Genomic DNA, 17,151 nt, shown 5'->3' on the forward strand with positions numbered 1-17,151 from the left:
GACCAATCAAGCCAAACTAGATGCTTGCCAGTAACAACAGCTTCACTGCAGCTCACACTAAAAAGACTCCATCTTCCAATTTGTTTGACTTTTATTTTTTTTAAAGTATGTGGTATTGGATTTTGCTTCATTCTTTAGCCATTAATTTGCATCTGGCTGGTGGATCTCATCTTTTGGGCACAGGTAACAAAAACTAGTTTTATTTAAGAGTATGTTTGCGAAGGGGATGAGAAAAGGGAAGAAAGCACAATTTTGTTTTACTATTAACCTATTACTCTTATCAGAAAATCTGCCTCAAAAGCCTCACAGCTGGAGGCAGCTCACTAACAAGCAATTGTTTCTGGGTGTACCCTTGGTTTGGCTTGAAATGCAGCTTTATTTGTTTGAAGCCCATTATGCAATCAACAAATAACTAGTGGCTGATGAAGTGCTATGAAACATATTCCACGGCTTTGTGTGGACACAAATGGACCACAGCAAGTGGTTCTTTTTTCTTGGCAAAACTGAGGCCATCTCTACACTATCACTTATGTTGCTCAGACATGGAGGGAGGGGGGGGACAAAAAAACCACACCTGAACGTGACATAAGTTTCACTGGCCTAAGTGGTAGTGTGCACAGCACGATGTCGGCAGAAGATGCTCTCCTGCCAACATAGCTAGCTACACGAGCGATTTTAGGGCACCGCTGCATCGGTGCAGCTGTGAACTTGCTAGCGTAGACATGGCCTTAATCGCAGAGACAGAGTATTTTTTTTAATGCTTCTATTCTGAGGGTTATTTAGTAAAAATTAACAGATCTGACAAACGGATGATTCTAGGAAAGAAGAAACAACAATAAAAAGAAAGGAAATGATTGATTTACAATAGTGAATGCTTTGAAATTTGAATGATTTGAAGAGTTTGCACGATTAAAGCCCAACAGAGCAATGTTGCTTCACCGCCAACTGCTAGGCAGTGAACAATGCAAAATGCACCTGCCCTTTTAGGCAATGAGAATCAGTAACACCACTAGTCCAAGAGGCAGAAGTCACGATTGCTCCCAAATATAGGTGAGAGTCGGGGCTTGTCTATACTGGCACTTTACAGCGCTGCAACTTTCTCACTCAGGAGTGTGAAAAAACGCCCCCCTGAACACTGCAAGTTTCAGCGCTATAACCTGCCAGTATAAACAGTGCACCAGTTCTGGGAGCTTCGCCCCTCACACTGGGAGCTACACCCCTCATGGAGGTGGGTATTTTAGAGTGCTGGGAGAGCTCTCTCCCAGCACTGTGTCACAACTACACAAGCCACGTTAAAGGCTGCCGCAGCCAGTGACGATGTGCCCTAGGGTGCTGCAGTAACTGAAGGCTATTAGCATTTTCATAATGTTGGGGTGGAAGGGTGACCCACTTCTAGTGTCTTGTTGTCCCCCTTATAGTGCTCAAGGGAGGCACAGGAAATAGCTGACTCGGAGTTAAGAACGATTCTAAATATTTGCACTGTACCAACACTTTCTACCAGCTCAAGCCAGTGAATTAACAGCTTACAGGAAATAGCTGGATATTGTTTTCAATTAGAAAACTGGATTTATCCAAATTTTTTTAAAAAACATTTGAATGTTGCACCTCAGTTATCTATAAACATTCTCAGCTAGCTACCGGGCATTAATAAACGGAACTCATAAAATGGGTAGCAGAACCTGCATTATAATGGGCAGCTGTCATCAAGATAAAGAACGTTTCTGTTAAAGTTTGACTTTGCTAGCACAGAACTCTCAGTCACGTGAATATTTTCAGTGAACTCCAGCAATCAAGTTACAAGAACATAACATACAAACAAGCAGTGATCATACTGGGTCAAATCAATCATCCATCCAGCCAAGTATCCTGTCTTCCAACAGTGGCCAATGCCAGATGCTTCAGAAAGAATGAACAGAACAGGCCAATTATCAAGTGACCCATCCCGTTTTCCCGTCCCAGCATCTGGCAGCCAGAGACGTAGGAAACCCAGAGCATGGGGTTGCATCCCTGTCTATTTTGGCTAATAGCCATTGATGGAGCTATCCTCCATGAACTTAACTAATTCTTTTTTCAACTCAGTTATACTTCTGGCCAACACAACATCCCATGGCAATGAGTTTCACAAGTTGACTGTGTGTGTTGAGTGAAGCAGTACTTCCTTTTGTTTGTTTTAAACCTGCTTCCCACTAATTTTATTGGGTAACCTCCCTTGGTGCTTGCATTATATGAAGTGGTAAACACTTCCTTATTCAAGTTTGACTATACAACTGACATTGGGCTAGATACCAATATAAGTGAGGTGCTTCTCAACATGCATAAGTGAATCCAAACCTGGTCCTTACTCGACAGCGGTAATAGCAACTTTTTTTCGGATGAAAATACCTCAATTCCCCCCGCCCCCCAAAATATCCAAGATAAGTTCCATATATTTTAATCACTGTAATTTCTTACTTTGGATTATTTACTAAAAATTGGAGTCCTGAGAAGTAAAATGTCCTAAACAGACCTCCATGCTTTTTCAAATTGAATGTATTATGTTGTTATGGTAGAAAATTTAGTTTTACTACACTTAAAAACGTTGGCCAGCAATAGCAATGTCAGTTAGGAGCATGGAGGGGGGAAAAAAAGTCCTATGGCCTAAGTGACACTGCTGTGCCAGCAAAAGCCCTAATGTAGAAGTAGTTTTAACAGTCACAAAAATCTTTTTGCTGGTATAGGCTGCGTCTCCATTAGGAAGCTTTATCAGTATAGCTACACTGGAAAATCCTTTCTAATGTAGTCAAGGCATCTATTGTAGGGCTATCGATGCTGGAGCACCCACGAGGGGAAAAAAAAAAAAAATGGATGTTCAACACCCACCAGCCACCCACCACTAGCTGCTCAGTGAGCCCAACTGATCAGCTTTTCGGCACTGGGAGGGAGGCACTGCAGGGAGGGGATGGAGCAGGGGTAGGACTTTGGGGTAAGGGGAAGAGTGGGACCGAGGCTCTGGGGCAGAGCAAGTCGGCGCCTGTGGCTATCGGGATAAGTGTAAATATTAAAAGAATCTCGTCTAACAACCCAAGCAAATGAGATTTCTCCTGCTTCTCAAAGGCCATTGGCCAGAACGTCACTGTGCATCAATTCTGCAGTTGAGCAAACAACCTTCTAAGAACATAGGACCTCATCCAAAGTCCATTAAAGTTAATGGAAGGACTCCCATTGACTTAAATGAGCTTTGGATCAGACTCAATGATCCCAGTGTAAAATGGATGAAAATTGCGTATCTAGGGGCTCAAGGCAGCAATGCTGCTTCACTGCCAACTGCTAGTGAGTAAAAATGCATAATACATTTGCCCCTTTAGACTAGGAGAATCAGCAATACGCTCAGCTACTACTTTATGTATCTAGAGGAGAATGTATGAAACAAGGTCGCCAAACTTTAACAAACTACATAAGGGCTAGCGTAACCTTTCTTGGGCATAGCTAATTTGCATCAGATGGAGCCACTTGTTGTAGCTAGCCTCCTCTTTAATATTAGGTACAACCTGCAAAACCTGCAGGTCCCAGTGTGTAATGATCTGTCTGGTCTGATCTAAACTGTGGCCTCTCAATGCAAACTGGAGCATAGCACCGTGGGGCCTGTAGTTTATGTAGACTGCATCCACATATTACAGACGACTGTGGGATGCATTGTTTAATAAGATAGTCCACACTTTTAGTCAATTCTAAATTAGAAACTTGGGGTGGCCAATCTTGGAAAACCTGTTTTCCTCACTAGAAATGTGGGCTCAAATTCATCCCCGGCATAAATGCATTCAAGTCAGGTGGATTTACACCATGGATGCATTTAGCCTCTTGTGTGCCACTTTTTTCCATTAGTTAAAAGCTCTATGGTATTTTTACAAGTGGTCACATGATAAAAATCACTAAAACAATAAAGGCCATGCTATAAATCATCCAGTATTAAATTAATGTAATCTGGATTACAACATGTCTCTGTACAACATGGAGACTCTACAGCTCTCCCGAGCAGCCTTAGAAAATATGAATGAAGCTATCGCAGATTTACAGACAAGGAAAGGGTTGAACTCAGATTTAGGAAATCTTACAGCACAATGTTTTTTGACTGCTCTAAGCACATTAAGAAGCCTGTTCAGAATCTAGATTTTTCACTGCATTATTTGCTACATTCCAATTAAATGAGAAAGAATGACGGTAAACTAATAAAACTCTGGATCTTCTAATTAAATCACTGGCACCCTGCCATGTACTGCTGATTTATTGATGCACCCTGCAATGTGAGGATTCTGAGGGCACAATAGGTCACTAAAGTATTAAACAGATGACTTGTGCTCTTTAATCAGTGCTGGGATGCCAGGTTCGGAAGAGAGAATAAATTCAAGGGCAGAGTACAATAATATCACCAGAAAACCACAACACTATATAGGAAACAATGTACAGAAATTTTAGACCACTTGATTTCATTAAATATTCTGGCTTGAGGAACGGAAAGTGCAGGATAACTGCACCCGGGTATTTGTCATTTAAGTCTTTTTTTGTTTTATTTTGTTATCGTTCTTAATCTTTTAAAATACAATGCTTAGTTGAAAGCACCTGAAAGTGCACTGGCTGGGTCCAGGAAAAGGGAAAGCTTCCCGGTACTGTTTAGCCAGTGCATCTCAGCCTTGATCTGAAACAGCACCTCTCGTCACAGGCATCTCTTCAAGTAGATACTTTCCAACTACGTTGAACTCTGCCAGAAGATCAGATTCACTTTTCTATTTGCAACAGTCGCACAATCAGAATCCAAGCATGTGCCAAAGTAACAAACAGTCCCTTCAGCTAGAATCAGTCCCTCAGATCAGGCTCTCAATTTATGTAAGGTAAATGCTCTGGTTGGGCCTTTTTTCTCAGCTGAAGAAATGGTAGTTGAGAAATCAACTGATTGCTTATCAGGTTTCTGTTTGACTGGAGATAAGTTTGCAATCCAGTTAGCAAGTGTTCAGTCAATGATTTTATAGAAGAACAGAATCAGCTACAGAAGAATGGCTAGTCCAGGATCTGTCAAGATATTCAAGACATATTGATCCATTACAGGTGTAGGCAGCTACTTATTTGGCAACTCCACCAGCCATATAGGTATTCACAGAATTTAAATCAGGTTTATTTGACTGTTGGCAGGAGCCACAGAGGATGAACACATATGAGCAGAATGCCGCTAGGGGTTCCAAAATCAAACAACAATAATTTAAACTATAACTTGAAGATCCCTTGAGTTTGATCTGAAGATTTTGTCATGGGATTAGCACCAAGGGAAAAAAGTTCTTCCAAATCACACAGACACTTATTGGCCATCTAATACATGCACGCACATAGGCTATGTCTACACTAGCACTTCTGTCGGCAAAACTTTTGTCACTTGGGGTGTGAAAAAATCCCCCCTCCTCGAGCGACATTAGTTTTACCAGCATAAGCGCTCGTGTGCACAGTGCTATGTCGTCAGGAGAAGCTATTGCCGCTTGCTGAGCTGGTTTTATTACATAAGCCATCGTACAGCTGTGCCACTGTAAGCTTGTAAGTGTAGACATGGCCTAAAACACATACGTATCAGATTGAATTCCAGTGCTGTTTTCCAGAACAACTGGTGGCTATCAAAATTAAAGATGCAGTAGTCTTAGAAAAAGTGACTGTTAATATCCTTATCAAAGGAAAAGAATATGATCACATACAGTCACCGGTTTGGCTTCTGGAAAGCTCAAGATGAGATCAACTCCGAATTCCTAAATATCTCCAAGATTTTAACAAACAAAATATTTTTATTAAGAACTAATAGCACTAACATAACTAATTCTCCAAAAATGTGGAAGTTTATACATTTCGTATATTTGGTCCTGATTCTTCAGTTTACGGTATGTGGGTGAACTGCTACGCACACAGGAAGCCTGACTTCACACAGATTCAGCAATCTGATAGTGAATTGTAAATGGCAGGATCAGGGCAATTATTGTTCATGTTCTAACTTTGCATACATGAAAAATTAGCTTAAAAAAAAGCATAAAATGCATGGAGTGATTTGTTACAACTTTGATTATATTTCCCATACCCTCAATAAAGACTGAAAAACACTGGATCTGAGAATTTTCCAACACCAGATTTAAAGAGTATTTAGAGTTCATGTTTTCCACAGGGGAATTTTTACTATGCAGTTAACATATGCTGTTTTCAGTATACCAGTCTTTGCAGAAGTGATCTTAATGGAAACAACTCCTCTGTGTATATTTAAGTGACTTCATTTGTATCACTTTTAGCAATCAAGACTCACTAGATGATTCTCTGTAGACACAATGAATCCTAGACATCCAGCTATAAAATTGCACAAGTAGCATAATGAAATAAAAGCATCATTAATAAAATTGCATTAACTTTTTTGGTTTTAATGGCAAATGCGCCACCTATCAGTTATTATGGGTGTTGCATGAGTTATAAGCTTACTATATCACTAAGCTAACAATTCACTACATCATGAATACAGTCATAAATTAAAAGCTGTATTCAGAGATGCAATATGTGAACTGACATACAAATACCAGAATTACTTGACAGTATAGAAAGAATTTACACACAAAAAGAAAGCAGGAGCCTTTTCTTAGAGGGTTTTTTCCTATTTGGCATAAAATCACTGTAGAAATAAATTATAAATGCAATCTAAGAAATATGTAGCATAAGAAAATGGAAGATCATCAGCTATCCCACCACTTGTTAAGTGGTGTCCTTCACTGGGGGCACATGACACCAGTGCCTCAGAATCTGTACCGACTGCTTATTGCTATCAGGGCTGAGTAAGTTTAAGATAAGAGTTTTAACTCTTAAAGCGCTAAGTGACTTGAGACCTAACTACTTCAGAGACACTACTCTTTTCCTATGATACTGCCATAGTAGAGATCAGTTTAAAAGAGAGGGGACTACCGGCAGGGTATTCCCCATGGAGGTCTTAACTTTGGAACTTACTCCCTCATTTGGTACAAAAAAACCTATATCTGGTGTCCTCTAGGATACACTGCAAATCTAATCAATTAAGTTTTAGAAGGACAGGGAGCTGCAATGAATGGTCTCGGTGTACAACAAATACAGGTCTGACTTCTAGTCCTATCCTGTAACAGCATTATAAAGGTGTTGAAGTGCCCCACCATCTCACTGTGATTAACTCCCTGCAAATACAAAGACAATAGGTACAGCTCCAACTGAGGAAGGAGTACCACTCCCCTTGTTAAAAAAAAAAAAAAAAAGAGAAAAAAAAGAAGTAATTAGTTGTTTGTAGTGTTGTTGTAGCCCAGCTGAACCTAGGATATTAGAGAGACAAGATGGGTGAGGTAATATCTTTTATTTAGTAGACCAACTTCTGTTGGTGAACGAGATAAGCTTCAAGTGTTCTGTGTAAGCTTGAAAACTTGTCTCTTTCACCAACAGAAGTTGGTCCAATAAAAGATATTACATCATCCACTTTCTGTCTCTGTAAAGCGTAATTAGGTCAGCAGAGTAGGAGTATCTGCAGAGAGAAAAGAAAATAAAACAAAAATGAGGCATTTCTCCTAATTAGAATGTTTACTATTCAAAACATGCAGCACTGGGGTCTTTTAAAACAATAAAAGCTGGGAAATAGTGTTAAGCAAGAATCCTGGAGCCTGATTCTGACTCAGGCTGGCTTTAAATGGGTATAACTTCATTGACTTTGTTTACCACTATAACCTGGGCTATATTTAAAATTTAGATTAACCTTGTTATGTCACTCAGGGTGTGAAAAATTCACACACCTCAAACATGATGTTAAACTGACCTAACCCCCCACCCCGGTTCAGAGGCAGTTGGGTCAGAATTCTTCCATCGACCCAGCCAGTCAGATAGATGGATTAACTACAGGGATGGAAAAACCACTTCTGTCACTGTAGGAAGCATCTACACTACAGCTATAGTGACAACACCACAGCTGTCCCACTGCAGCGCCCATAGTGTAGACGGTATGTGAGGGGAGAATCAGTCACTCCGTGCTGTTCTGGGTCAGTTCTTTGGAATTCAATCCATGTTACTAGGTTTCACACAAAACTATTCTTCTACATAAAGAAGAATTTATTAGCATGCCCTAAAAGTAGATGAAATTCAGACCTTGATGTGTTCCCACTTATTAACTTTACCATCTGTTATATAACTAACACAGTATATGAAAATGCAGCCAACTGCTCAAAACTCACCAGAAACTGTGTGCAAATCAGATGCCGTCCCCTTGTTTATCAATTCATATTGGAATCCTGTAATTTTCCGGCTAATGTCCTGCTGAGGGGTAGCCTCAATAAACAAGCCCCCTTGATCATAACCAAAGCAATACACTTTATTGGGGCTGCGATCTCCATCTCGGACCAATAGTTTCAGTTCTCCAGTTTTTTCCAAATAAATATTTGCTCCTGCGGAGTCCTTGAAAGGCTTTATGCAAACAGTCAAGTGTTTGTAAGAGGCAGATAATGTATTGGGTCGCAGATTGACTATGAGTGCTCCTGTGGGATACATCCATTTTATTGATCCTTCAGAACAGCGGAGGTAGACCTGTTCAACATCCTTCTTGTGAGACTCATGAGTTAAGCCACTAGGGATAGAAAGAATAGGGAAATTAGATGAGTAGGAGAACTATAAACATTGGTCATAATCTCAGGTAAACAGGTAAGTCAGCAAAACTCTTCATAGCACTATTCATTGTCATGGTTGACAGAGATCATCTTGCAAGATCAAGACCGTGAAATGTGTTGATATTTTGGGATGGGCTTTAAAACAGCTCCAGACAAATCCATAAGAAGTTAAATCACAATTCAAAATGAATTCAAAATTAAACCTTAACTTTTTCCTATTGCCTATGCAAAACACCCCACAACAAAAACTGCAGCAGAATCTAGTGACATCGGAAAGAGGGTAGACAAATGGTGGCACAAAAAGGAGAACCTAGAGTTAATTTCCAGTGAAAGGTAAATAGCAGACTAGTATCTCACTTGCTTGGGAGTAGGCAAAGCCTAAACGGTCTGATCTGAGGAGCCTCAACTGCCTGAATGAGGCCTAAACTAAGGACAGCTGTAAAAGATATCTACCCTATGTTACTGATGTATAGTCACGTGGTATTACTGGATATAGTACACAATCCTGAAAACCCGTACACATGTGAGAACTAAAGGTTTGTAAGATATGGCCCACAATATGCAGTACATTTCCAAATTTTTCAGCATTCAAAATGGTTGCTAAGGAAGTGTGTGGTCTAGTGGGAAAAGCACTGGAGGGGTAATCAGAAAATGTGGGTTCTAGTCCCAGCCCTGCCACTAACTTGCCATACAGATATGGGCAAGTCACTTCAACTCTGTGCCTGTGTTTCCCCTCCTGTGCTCAGAAACTGCCTCTCCCTCTGTGCTAAGCAGCCTATAATCACAGTGGGCCCCTGATCTCAGCTGGGGCCCCAAGGCTCTCCTCTAACAGAAATAATTAAAAGTTTGGCAATGAGATTTAAGAACAAAAACCAACACCAGTGTTTAACAATGTTTATTCTAAGGCAGTACTCTGTAGGCAGAAAAATACAGTGAACAATTCTGAGTATGCAAGATCATGAAACATTATAGTGGAGATCTGGTATTGAAAAATAAAGTTTAAGAGCTTCAGCTTCCCTGTAGAGTTTCCTCCTTGGAAGCCTTAAAAAGTCAATTTCTGAAGCACATTCCATGAGAGAATCTCGAGTATTTTACAAATATTAAATAATTAAGCCTCACAACATCTCCATTTTATAGATGTGTAAACTGAGGCACAGAGACTTGTCCAAAGTCACACAAGAAGTCTGTGGCAGAGTCAGACACAGAACTCATTTTAACATGGCATAATCATGAACATGAAATTCTGGTCTCTCAACACATATCTCCAACACACATCTCCCTCTTCCCCACTTCTTCGGTATATTTAGGTACAGAACAAACGATGCTGGATTTAAACTCAGTCAGCATTTAGACAAGTTACGAGAAGCTATGTATAAAAAAGGAAAAAAACAAACCAACATATGGTTTGCATTTACTGTTGATGTGACTCATTATTGTTAGTGTCAATGTAACCCACTTGATAGAGGTTACACAAGGAAGCTCAGAAAAACTCGGTTTTAATAATACTGTCTGCAAACATGTGCTTTTGAATAATCTTGAAAGCCACATCAAGAGCACAAAGGATGGGGGAGAGTGACCAGTTCCTGACCTTTATTCTCTTGCCCTCAGACACACGGTAGTACTTGACATAATCAAGGAACAGAAGTTTCAATGGGATCTCATATTGACTGCCTATTTACATCTTGTCCACAAAAATCAATTTTTCAATACTGATTTTGTGCGATGACACTCAGCCAAAACCAGAAAGGAAGAAGTTGGTCTTTTGGGCAGAAGGCTTATGCATCACAGAGATATCAAATAAACTCAGAAACTAAGACTTAGGTGATGCACAGGACTTGTGCTGGTCCTCTCCACCAGAGTGAATTTCACCCTAGAAGGATACTGTTAAAACATATGGGGAAAGGTGAGGGGGCAGAAAAGGGAGCTCAAACACAAGAAAACTGCTGCTGCTGCTGTAGGTGATCCCAATATTGAGACTGTGAATTTTTGCATGGCAAAAAAATATATACACATTCATGCTATTGTTCAAATGAAAGAAAATGGATTCCAAAATTCTTACATGTAGCCAATTATATCCCACATGCAACAAAGTGATGCTGTTAGACAGATACAGTGAGTACAGGGAGTGGGACTGTCTGCCCTAAAGCACCTAGCATTGGCCACTGTTGGAAGACAGGATGCTGGGCTAGAGGGACCACTGGTCTGACCCAGTACGGCCGTTCTTATGTACAGGTACCTGCTGTGTACATCAAGCCCTATTATAATGGAGGACTCAGAAACTGAGCAGATTTCAAAACTTGAGGTAAACCTGCAGAATATTAAAGACCTAGTCCAAATGAAATGGAACTTTTATAATACTACCATCTATCACCATACTGAAAGTTTGTTCAATTTCATTTTTACTTCTCAGTACCCAGTAATAAACTGTCCCACAGGAACATAACGCAGAGGCCATAAAAGCTATTTTTAAGTTAACTTGAGGTTTTTATTTTTGAAATATATGACATAGCAAGAGGTCAGTTGTTTTATGGTTGTGTTGATGAATAAGGCATTCCCCCCCCTCCACTTGTACTGTTTGTTTTCTAGGAGTAGGTCCTAATAAACAATACTTCCTCCTACAGATCTCAAGAGACATATGTTGAGCCACTGCACTTGTCTGCCTGATGTTTAGCCTTCCTGAAGTCTCAAAGGGCCATATAACTGCAGGTCTTGAAAGATCCATTACTGCCATTTGTGAAACCAATTATATATGACAATGCAACAGGCGATTTTTATAAGAAGAGAATGTGTCCACCATAGCTGTGGGAAAGATGGCTGTAACAGGAACACTTAGCTCTATAGGAGCCCCTGTAGCTCTCAAAGCACTTTTAAAAATGGGAGAAAGCAACATTATCCCCATTTTACAGATGGGTAAACAGATGCCCAGAGAGGCAATGTTACTTGCCCAAGGTCACACAGCCAGTGCATGGAAGAACTGGACTGGACGGAGGTGTCTTTACTCCTAGGGTTTGTCTAAACAAACAAACACACACTTATTTAGTGGCAAGCCAAGATGTTAAAATGGACCTCACACAACCCTACCATACATTGTATCTGCGAAGCATGGTGCAGCACACTAATTGTTCCCTAGTGCGCTTTGAAATACCCCGCTTTGAAATGGGAGTAGATCAAAGCACGCTAGGGAACTGTTAGCGCACAGCTGCAGGCTTCATGCAGACACTTAAAGCACACCAGGTTAGTTTGGGGTAGATTTACACCCCAGCTTGTCAAAAACTAAATGTTTGCGTAGACAAGCCCACAGTCGGAGTTAAAGGCTACACTGGGTAGGTTTCAGTGGAGTCAAAGCAGCACTTTTCACTCAAAGAAAATGGGACATCTTTAGAATAAACAAAATTATGAATTCTGATTCGACCACATCATGGTGTGGTTTCTAATTTCCTCAGGGGCTTAGGGTTCTTCATTAGGCCTTTTAAGACAGTGCAAGACCTTGCTAAAGACACCTGCAGTGTACGTCAGAGGTCGGCAATCTCTGGCACACAGCTCACCAGGGTAAGCACCCTGGCGGGCCGGGCCAGTTTGTTTACCTGCCACATCGGCAGGTTCGGCCGATCATGGCTCCCACTAGCTGCAGTTCACCGTCCAAGGCCAATGGGGGTTGTGGAGAGCCGCAGCCAGCACATTCCTCACTGCTTCCAGCCACCCCCATTGGCCTGGGACGGTGAACCACGGTGAGTGGGAGCTGCAGTCCACCGAACCCGCTACAGGTAAATAAAGTGGCTTGGCCCGCCAGGGTGCTTACCTTGGCGAGCCGCATGCCAGAGGTTGCCAACCCCTGGTGTAAGTAATCAAATCATACATTATGGCAAACTTTCCTTGGCAAATCTGAGACACTGAAAGAAATCATGGTTGAGATTTTCAAAGATGCCTTAGTTATATGGACCAGGCAATTTTCATTAATGGAAAATGGGTGTCCAAAACATTAAGTGTGTAATCTCACCAAGTAGAAAATGCCTTGACACTTCAGGTCTGCTTACCTGCATCTGGCAATATCCTATAACTAGTCTGTAAGAAGAAGACTGAACCCCCAATGGCACTTGGACACAAAGATGATAGGCACCTTCTAAATTGCTAATGTAGACAGACAGCTATAAAGACAACTAATTGGTTGCAAAATGCTATACTTTAAACAAAGAATTCCTTCCTGACCCCAGGGAGCAAATAGCTTGTGCCTTTAAGCATGGGATTCGATTGCCCTGTCTAAAAAAAAAGTTAGTTTCAGTATCTATTTATTCTTAAGAAGCAAAATTATTTTTATGGATAGAGTGGATGACACACAAACAGTACCCATAATGTGACAATTAGATGATAATTGAAGGGTATCAGTCCCAGAGTCACTACCTCTTTTCAGAAGGTCTAAGAGGTCAGCTTGAATCTATATGCAATTCCCTTTGTCTCATCCTGAGCTCCAAATTAATTTGCATTTTGGATATAGTAGTGACACATAAGCTGCTCAATATGGGCAGTTCCACCTATTTTTAAGAAGTCAGCCCTTCTGCTCTTGTGCAACTGAAAGGATCACCAAGGATGTGTCATTTCCTTAATAAGCAAAAATGGGGTTGACCGGTGACAATGGGAAATTCCAAGCTCAGGTCACCAATTCAGCTCCAAACTCTCTGTAGCAAAGAATGACTCACATTTCTTTCAACTATCCCCTTTGGCTGCCAGTCAAAAAACAGAGTGGCTCAGGACAGAGTCATGTCCAACCCTGCCTTGTCAGTGGGAGGGTCACCAGCTCAGATAGGAGGAGGAGGGCAAGAGCCCTAAAAAAACCAAACTGGATTTTTGGGTGTACACAGATGACATTGCCATCCATGTTCTAGGCCTCGTTTATGCAAAGCTGAAACGCTCAGGGTGGTGGAGTAAAGATGACAGGCTCTGCTCCCAAACTATAGATCCATGGAGCTATGTATGAAAAGTAGATTGCTAGGAATTTACTACTGAAATTGACATGGAACTGTAGGCTTTGTCCCATGTCAGTTGTACATTGCAAACCCACACACCCCCAACTGTATTTATAGTTTAACATTTTACCAATTGCCACAAGTAACTAGAAGTTCATAAATAGTTGCCAACTGTATGCATCTTTCAGATTGTACAGAATAATCTGGACCAAGAGTACATAGCATAATAAATCCACATTTCTCTGCTTTGAACAATCTCCATTCCAAAACATCTTTCCATTTCAAGTTAAACTAAACTTTTATTTTAATCAATTCAGATTAAACAAACACATACAGTTATTACATTAACTGTATTACATTGGTACCTCATTAAAAACAGGTTTAGCCAAACCAAAAACCAAATATACATGTGTACTTAATTTAGCAACATTTTTTTAATATGACTATAAATGAGAGATTTTTTAGAATTATAAACAGTAGACGATGTTGGAAAACCATTACGACACATTAAAGTTATTACAGAGGATTAAAGTTTAGGAGCCAAACACTTTGAGCGTTCAAGAGGTTTCACAACTAGGGTGATTAGAATAGTTAAGGCAGCCAAAGAACAATTGCCTAGAATTTCCCTTAAATGACTTTGGTGTAATCCAGAGCTACTGCATTGAAGTTACTCCACCAGTGTAATTAAGAGCAGAATCTGGCTGAATAGCTTTATATATCAGTGTGGTGAAGCAGTGAGTTCCATACAGGGTGAAATCTGAATGAAGCTAGGTAAAGTGTTAATGGGAACACGCAAATCGCCAGATTCTCCTCTCACTTACAGCAGTGTAACTCTATTGACTTTAGCAGAAATATTCCTGATTTCCACCAAAGTAAGTGGAGAATTGGGCCTAAAATCTTTATCCTATTACAAACTATCCAGGTGCTTTGAAATAAACATGAAAAATAAACAAGGTAATGACCAACAATTAAAACAAAATATCTGAGCCAGACAATTCCTTAATTACCTCTCTCTATGTGTGTATGGTATAAATAGGATAAAGATAGTATACACACACAGTCAACTTTCACCACAAAAAGGACTTGCAGGTGTATTACATTAGGACAAAGTTAATGCCAAGTGTAGGAGGTCACCAGACATGAGTTACAGAACAGGTTATTTCGGTGTTAGGTTGCACAGATGTGGAAGGTGTTGTGGTCAGTAGAAATACCGTTCCCATCCATGCCTGCTAAGGCTACCTCCCCCTGGCAAGTCTTTGGTAATGCTGATAGTTACTCCTGGAATGTTAATCAACCCCCTTCTCTCTATCCCGCCTCCAAAAAACAGACCAAAAGAGGGGAAAGATTTTTGCTACAACCAAATCCAAATTCCACATAAACACAGGTATCTGGGCCAACTCCTTCCTCCTCCATCAGGGACAAAACTCTCACTGATGTCAATGGAAGAAGGATCGGGGCTTCTACTCCGTAAAATTTCACACAAGACTATGGAGAGAGGCACTGAGAAAGTGTTTGGGGACACGTAAATCCATTTTATAGCTCCACCTCGCCATATCTGATCAAGACCTTCGTGCCTTTTAGTTTCAATATTAAACTGCTGACAAAACACAGATATTGAATGGCAGAGAGACGGGGGGTGGGGGTGAGGATCCGAAAGGAGGACACCCCACCCCCTAGAAATCGTGTAAATAAGGAATCGGTCCACTGAAATCAGAAAGTGACATGGGGGCAAAACTGAGGCAAGGAAAGGAGAATCGAGCCCGAAAACGTAACCCTTGGCCTCGTAGCTCTTAAACAACTGCAGAGAGGCAGCGGCATTCTATCGACACAGTAGGAATGAAAAATTATTCGGAGGGGGAGCCGAGGGGGATCTCATTAAAAGGAAAGACACTGTTCAAAATCAAGTTGTCCCTTTTCTCTAATTCAGCCACGCGGGGAGGGGAGGGGAGGAGAGGGTGAAAGGGTGAAATCCTGCCACAGATGGAACAGATCCATCCGGGGGGTTAAATCTGCTATGGTCAGGGGCTGCCAAATTGTGACGATTTCACCCAGATTTAAAAAGCGGGGCAGACATCCCGCAAAGAGCCCCTCTCCCTCCCTCCCATGCCGGAATGTTAAAGACGAGCCGCACATTGCATGGCTGGGCTGGACACTGAGCTGCCCCGGAACAAACGGAGAAACTGAACGAAAGCGCTTTAAGAATTTAATCCAAATCCGGGGGAGACACGGCAGCGCTGACTGTCTCCTTCCCCCAGAGCTCGGGACATGCCCCGCTGGGGCTCGGGACATGCCCCGCTGGGGCTCCTCCTCCTCTCCCCAAACGGCTGGCGGGGCAGGAGGCGGTGGCTCGGTCCTTACCTCCCCTTCCAGTTGCACAGGTCGCTGGAGTACTGCCCGGCGACCCCCCGGCACAGCAGCCCCAGCCCCAGGAGCAGCGGCAGCAGCCCGGGCGCTGGAGCGCTCAGCATGGTCCCTCGCAGCAGCCCCTCTGCTCTGACACTGCGCGATGCAATGGGAGGGGTGGAGGGGAGGAATCCGCGGCGTGCAAGGAGGCTTCCCTACATGGTGGGGCCAAAGGGGGGGATTGCACGGGCAGCCTGCCACTGGGAAAGGAAGCGCAGATGCCGGCAGAGCTGCTACCCCGTGCCCATCCCGGCGGGCTGCTCCTCGCTCAGCCGCTCGGCTCCGCTCTGAAGTTTCCTTCCCCCAGCTCGCTAGACTCCCAGCTGAGGGGCGGGGAACTGCCTTGCCTCCCGGAGCCACCCACAAAACTCGGCTCCTCCCGAACGGGAGCCTGCAGTCAAGAGCTAGCAAAACCCGGCACCGGATTCCTTCCCTGGCACAGTTCGAGGCCTTGCTGCTTATGAATTGGTTTAGCCCTCATTGTGTGGCGTACTGTCCCCCCGCCCACCCCCTCAGTGCTACAGGTTTGTTCCCTTCCCCTAACAGGGCACATGCCAGGCAAGGTAACCCTCCTTCAGTATCACATTTGCCCTCCTGTTGAAAAACCATAGGACAAAGGGCAGCCACTTCAAAGGTACCAAACACAAGTGTAACCATCACCTTCAGACCTCTCCCTACTGCTACCTCTGCTGGTCTCTTCCCTCATCTCTACTGGCACCCACCAGCATAAGCCTCATTACCCCTTCTTCTGTTCTGTCCATTCCCATCTCTGTCCTTGCTTTCATATTACCCATTCCCCCACACCCGGCATCGCCACCCCATTAGCAGGAGCCTTTACTCTACTTAAATCCTTATGCCACACCCATCAACTGGTATTCAATGCCTGATGTGGTCTGAAAAAAGAGGGGGTCTCTTTCATAATCTGGGAGCAGCAGTAGTGGTAAAACAGCACTTAGCATGCACCCCTCAGTTACCCAACCTGATTTAAACAAAAGCATTGCTGTTGGGTCTGCAACCCCTTGCCCTGCCTCTCCCCTCCTCTCTTTTAAAAACTGATGGTATTAGAACACCTTCCAGAGTTAAGTATAAACACAGAGACCAGCATCTACCATCTGAGGTTTCCTCTCTGT

General features: G+C 42.4%; 1 protein-coding gene across 1 annotated transcript in view; it reads right to left on the reverse strand.

The window, feature by feature from the left end:
* Window positions 1-16,338, reverse strand: part of METRNL (meteorin like, glial cell differentiation regulator) — a 28,681-nt gene extending 12,343 nt beyond the window's left edge. The window contains exons 1-2 of the mRNA XM_032792730.2: window positions 15,977-16,338; window positions 8,229-8,617 (exon numbers count right to left, since the gene is read on the reverse strand). Coding sequence (XP_032648621.1) covers window positions 8,229-8,617; window positions 15,977-16,086 — 499 coding nt within the window. The 5' untranslated portion in view covers window positions 16,087-16,338. The remainder of the gene's footprint in view (window positions 1-8,228; window positions 8,618-15,976) is intronic.
* Between the last annotated feature and the right edge of the window lie 813 nt (window positions 16,339-17,151).

Source organism: Chelonoidis abingdonii, chromosome 13 (assembly GCF_003597395.2).
Source record: "Chelonoidis abingdonii isolate Lonesome George chromosome 13, CheloAbing_2.0, whole genome shotgun sequence".
Classification (NCBI taxonomy): domain Eukaryota; kingdom Metazoa; phylum Chordata; order Testudines; family Testudinidae; genus Chelonoidis; species Chelonoidis abingdonii.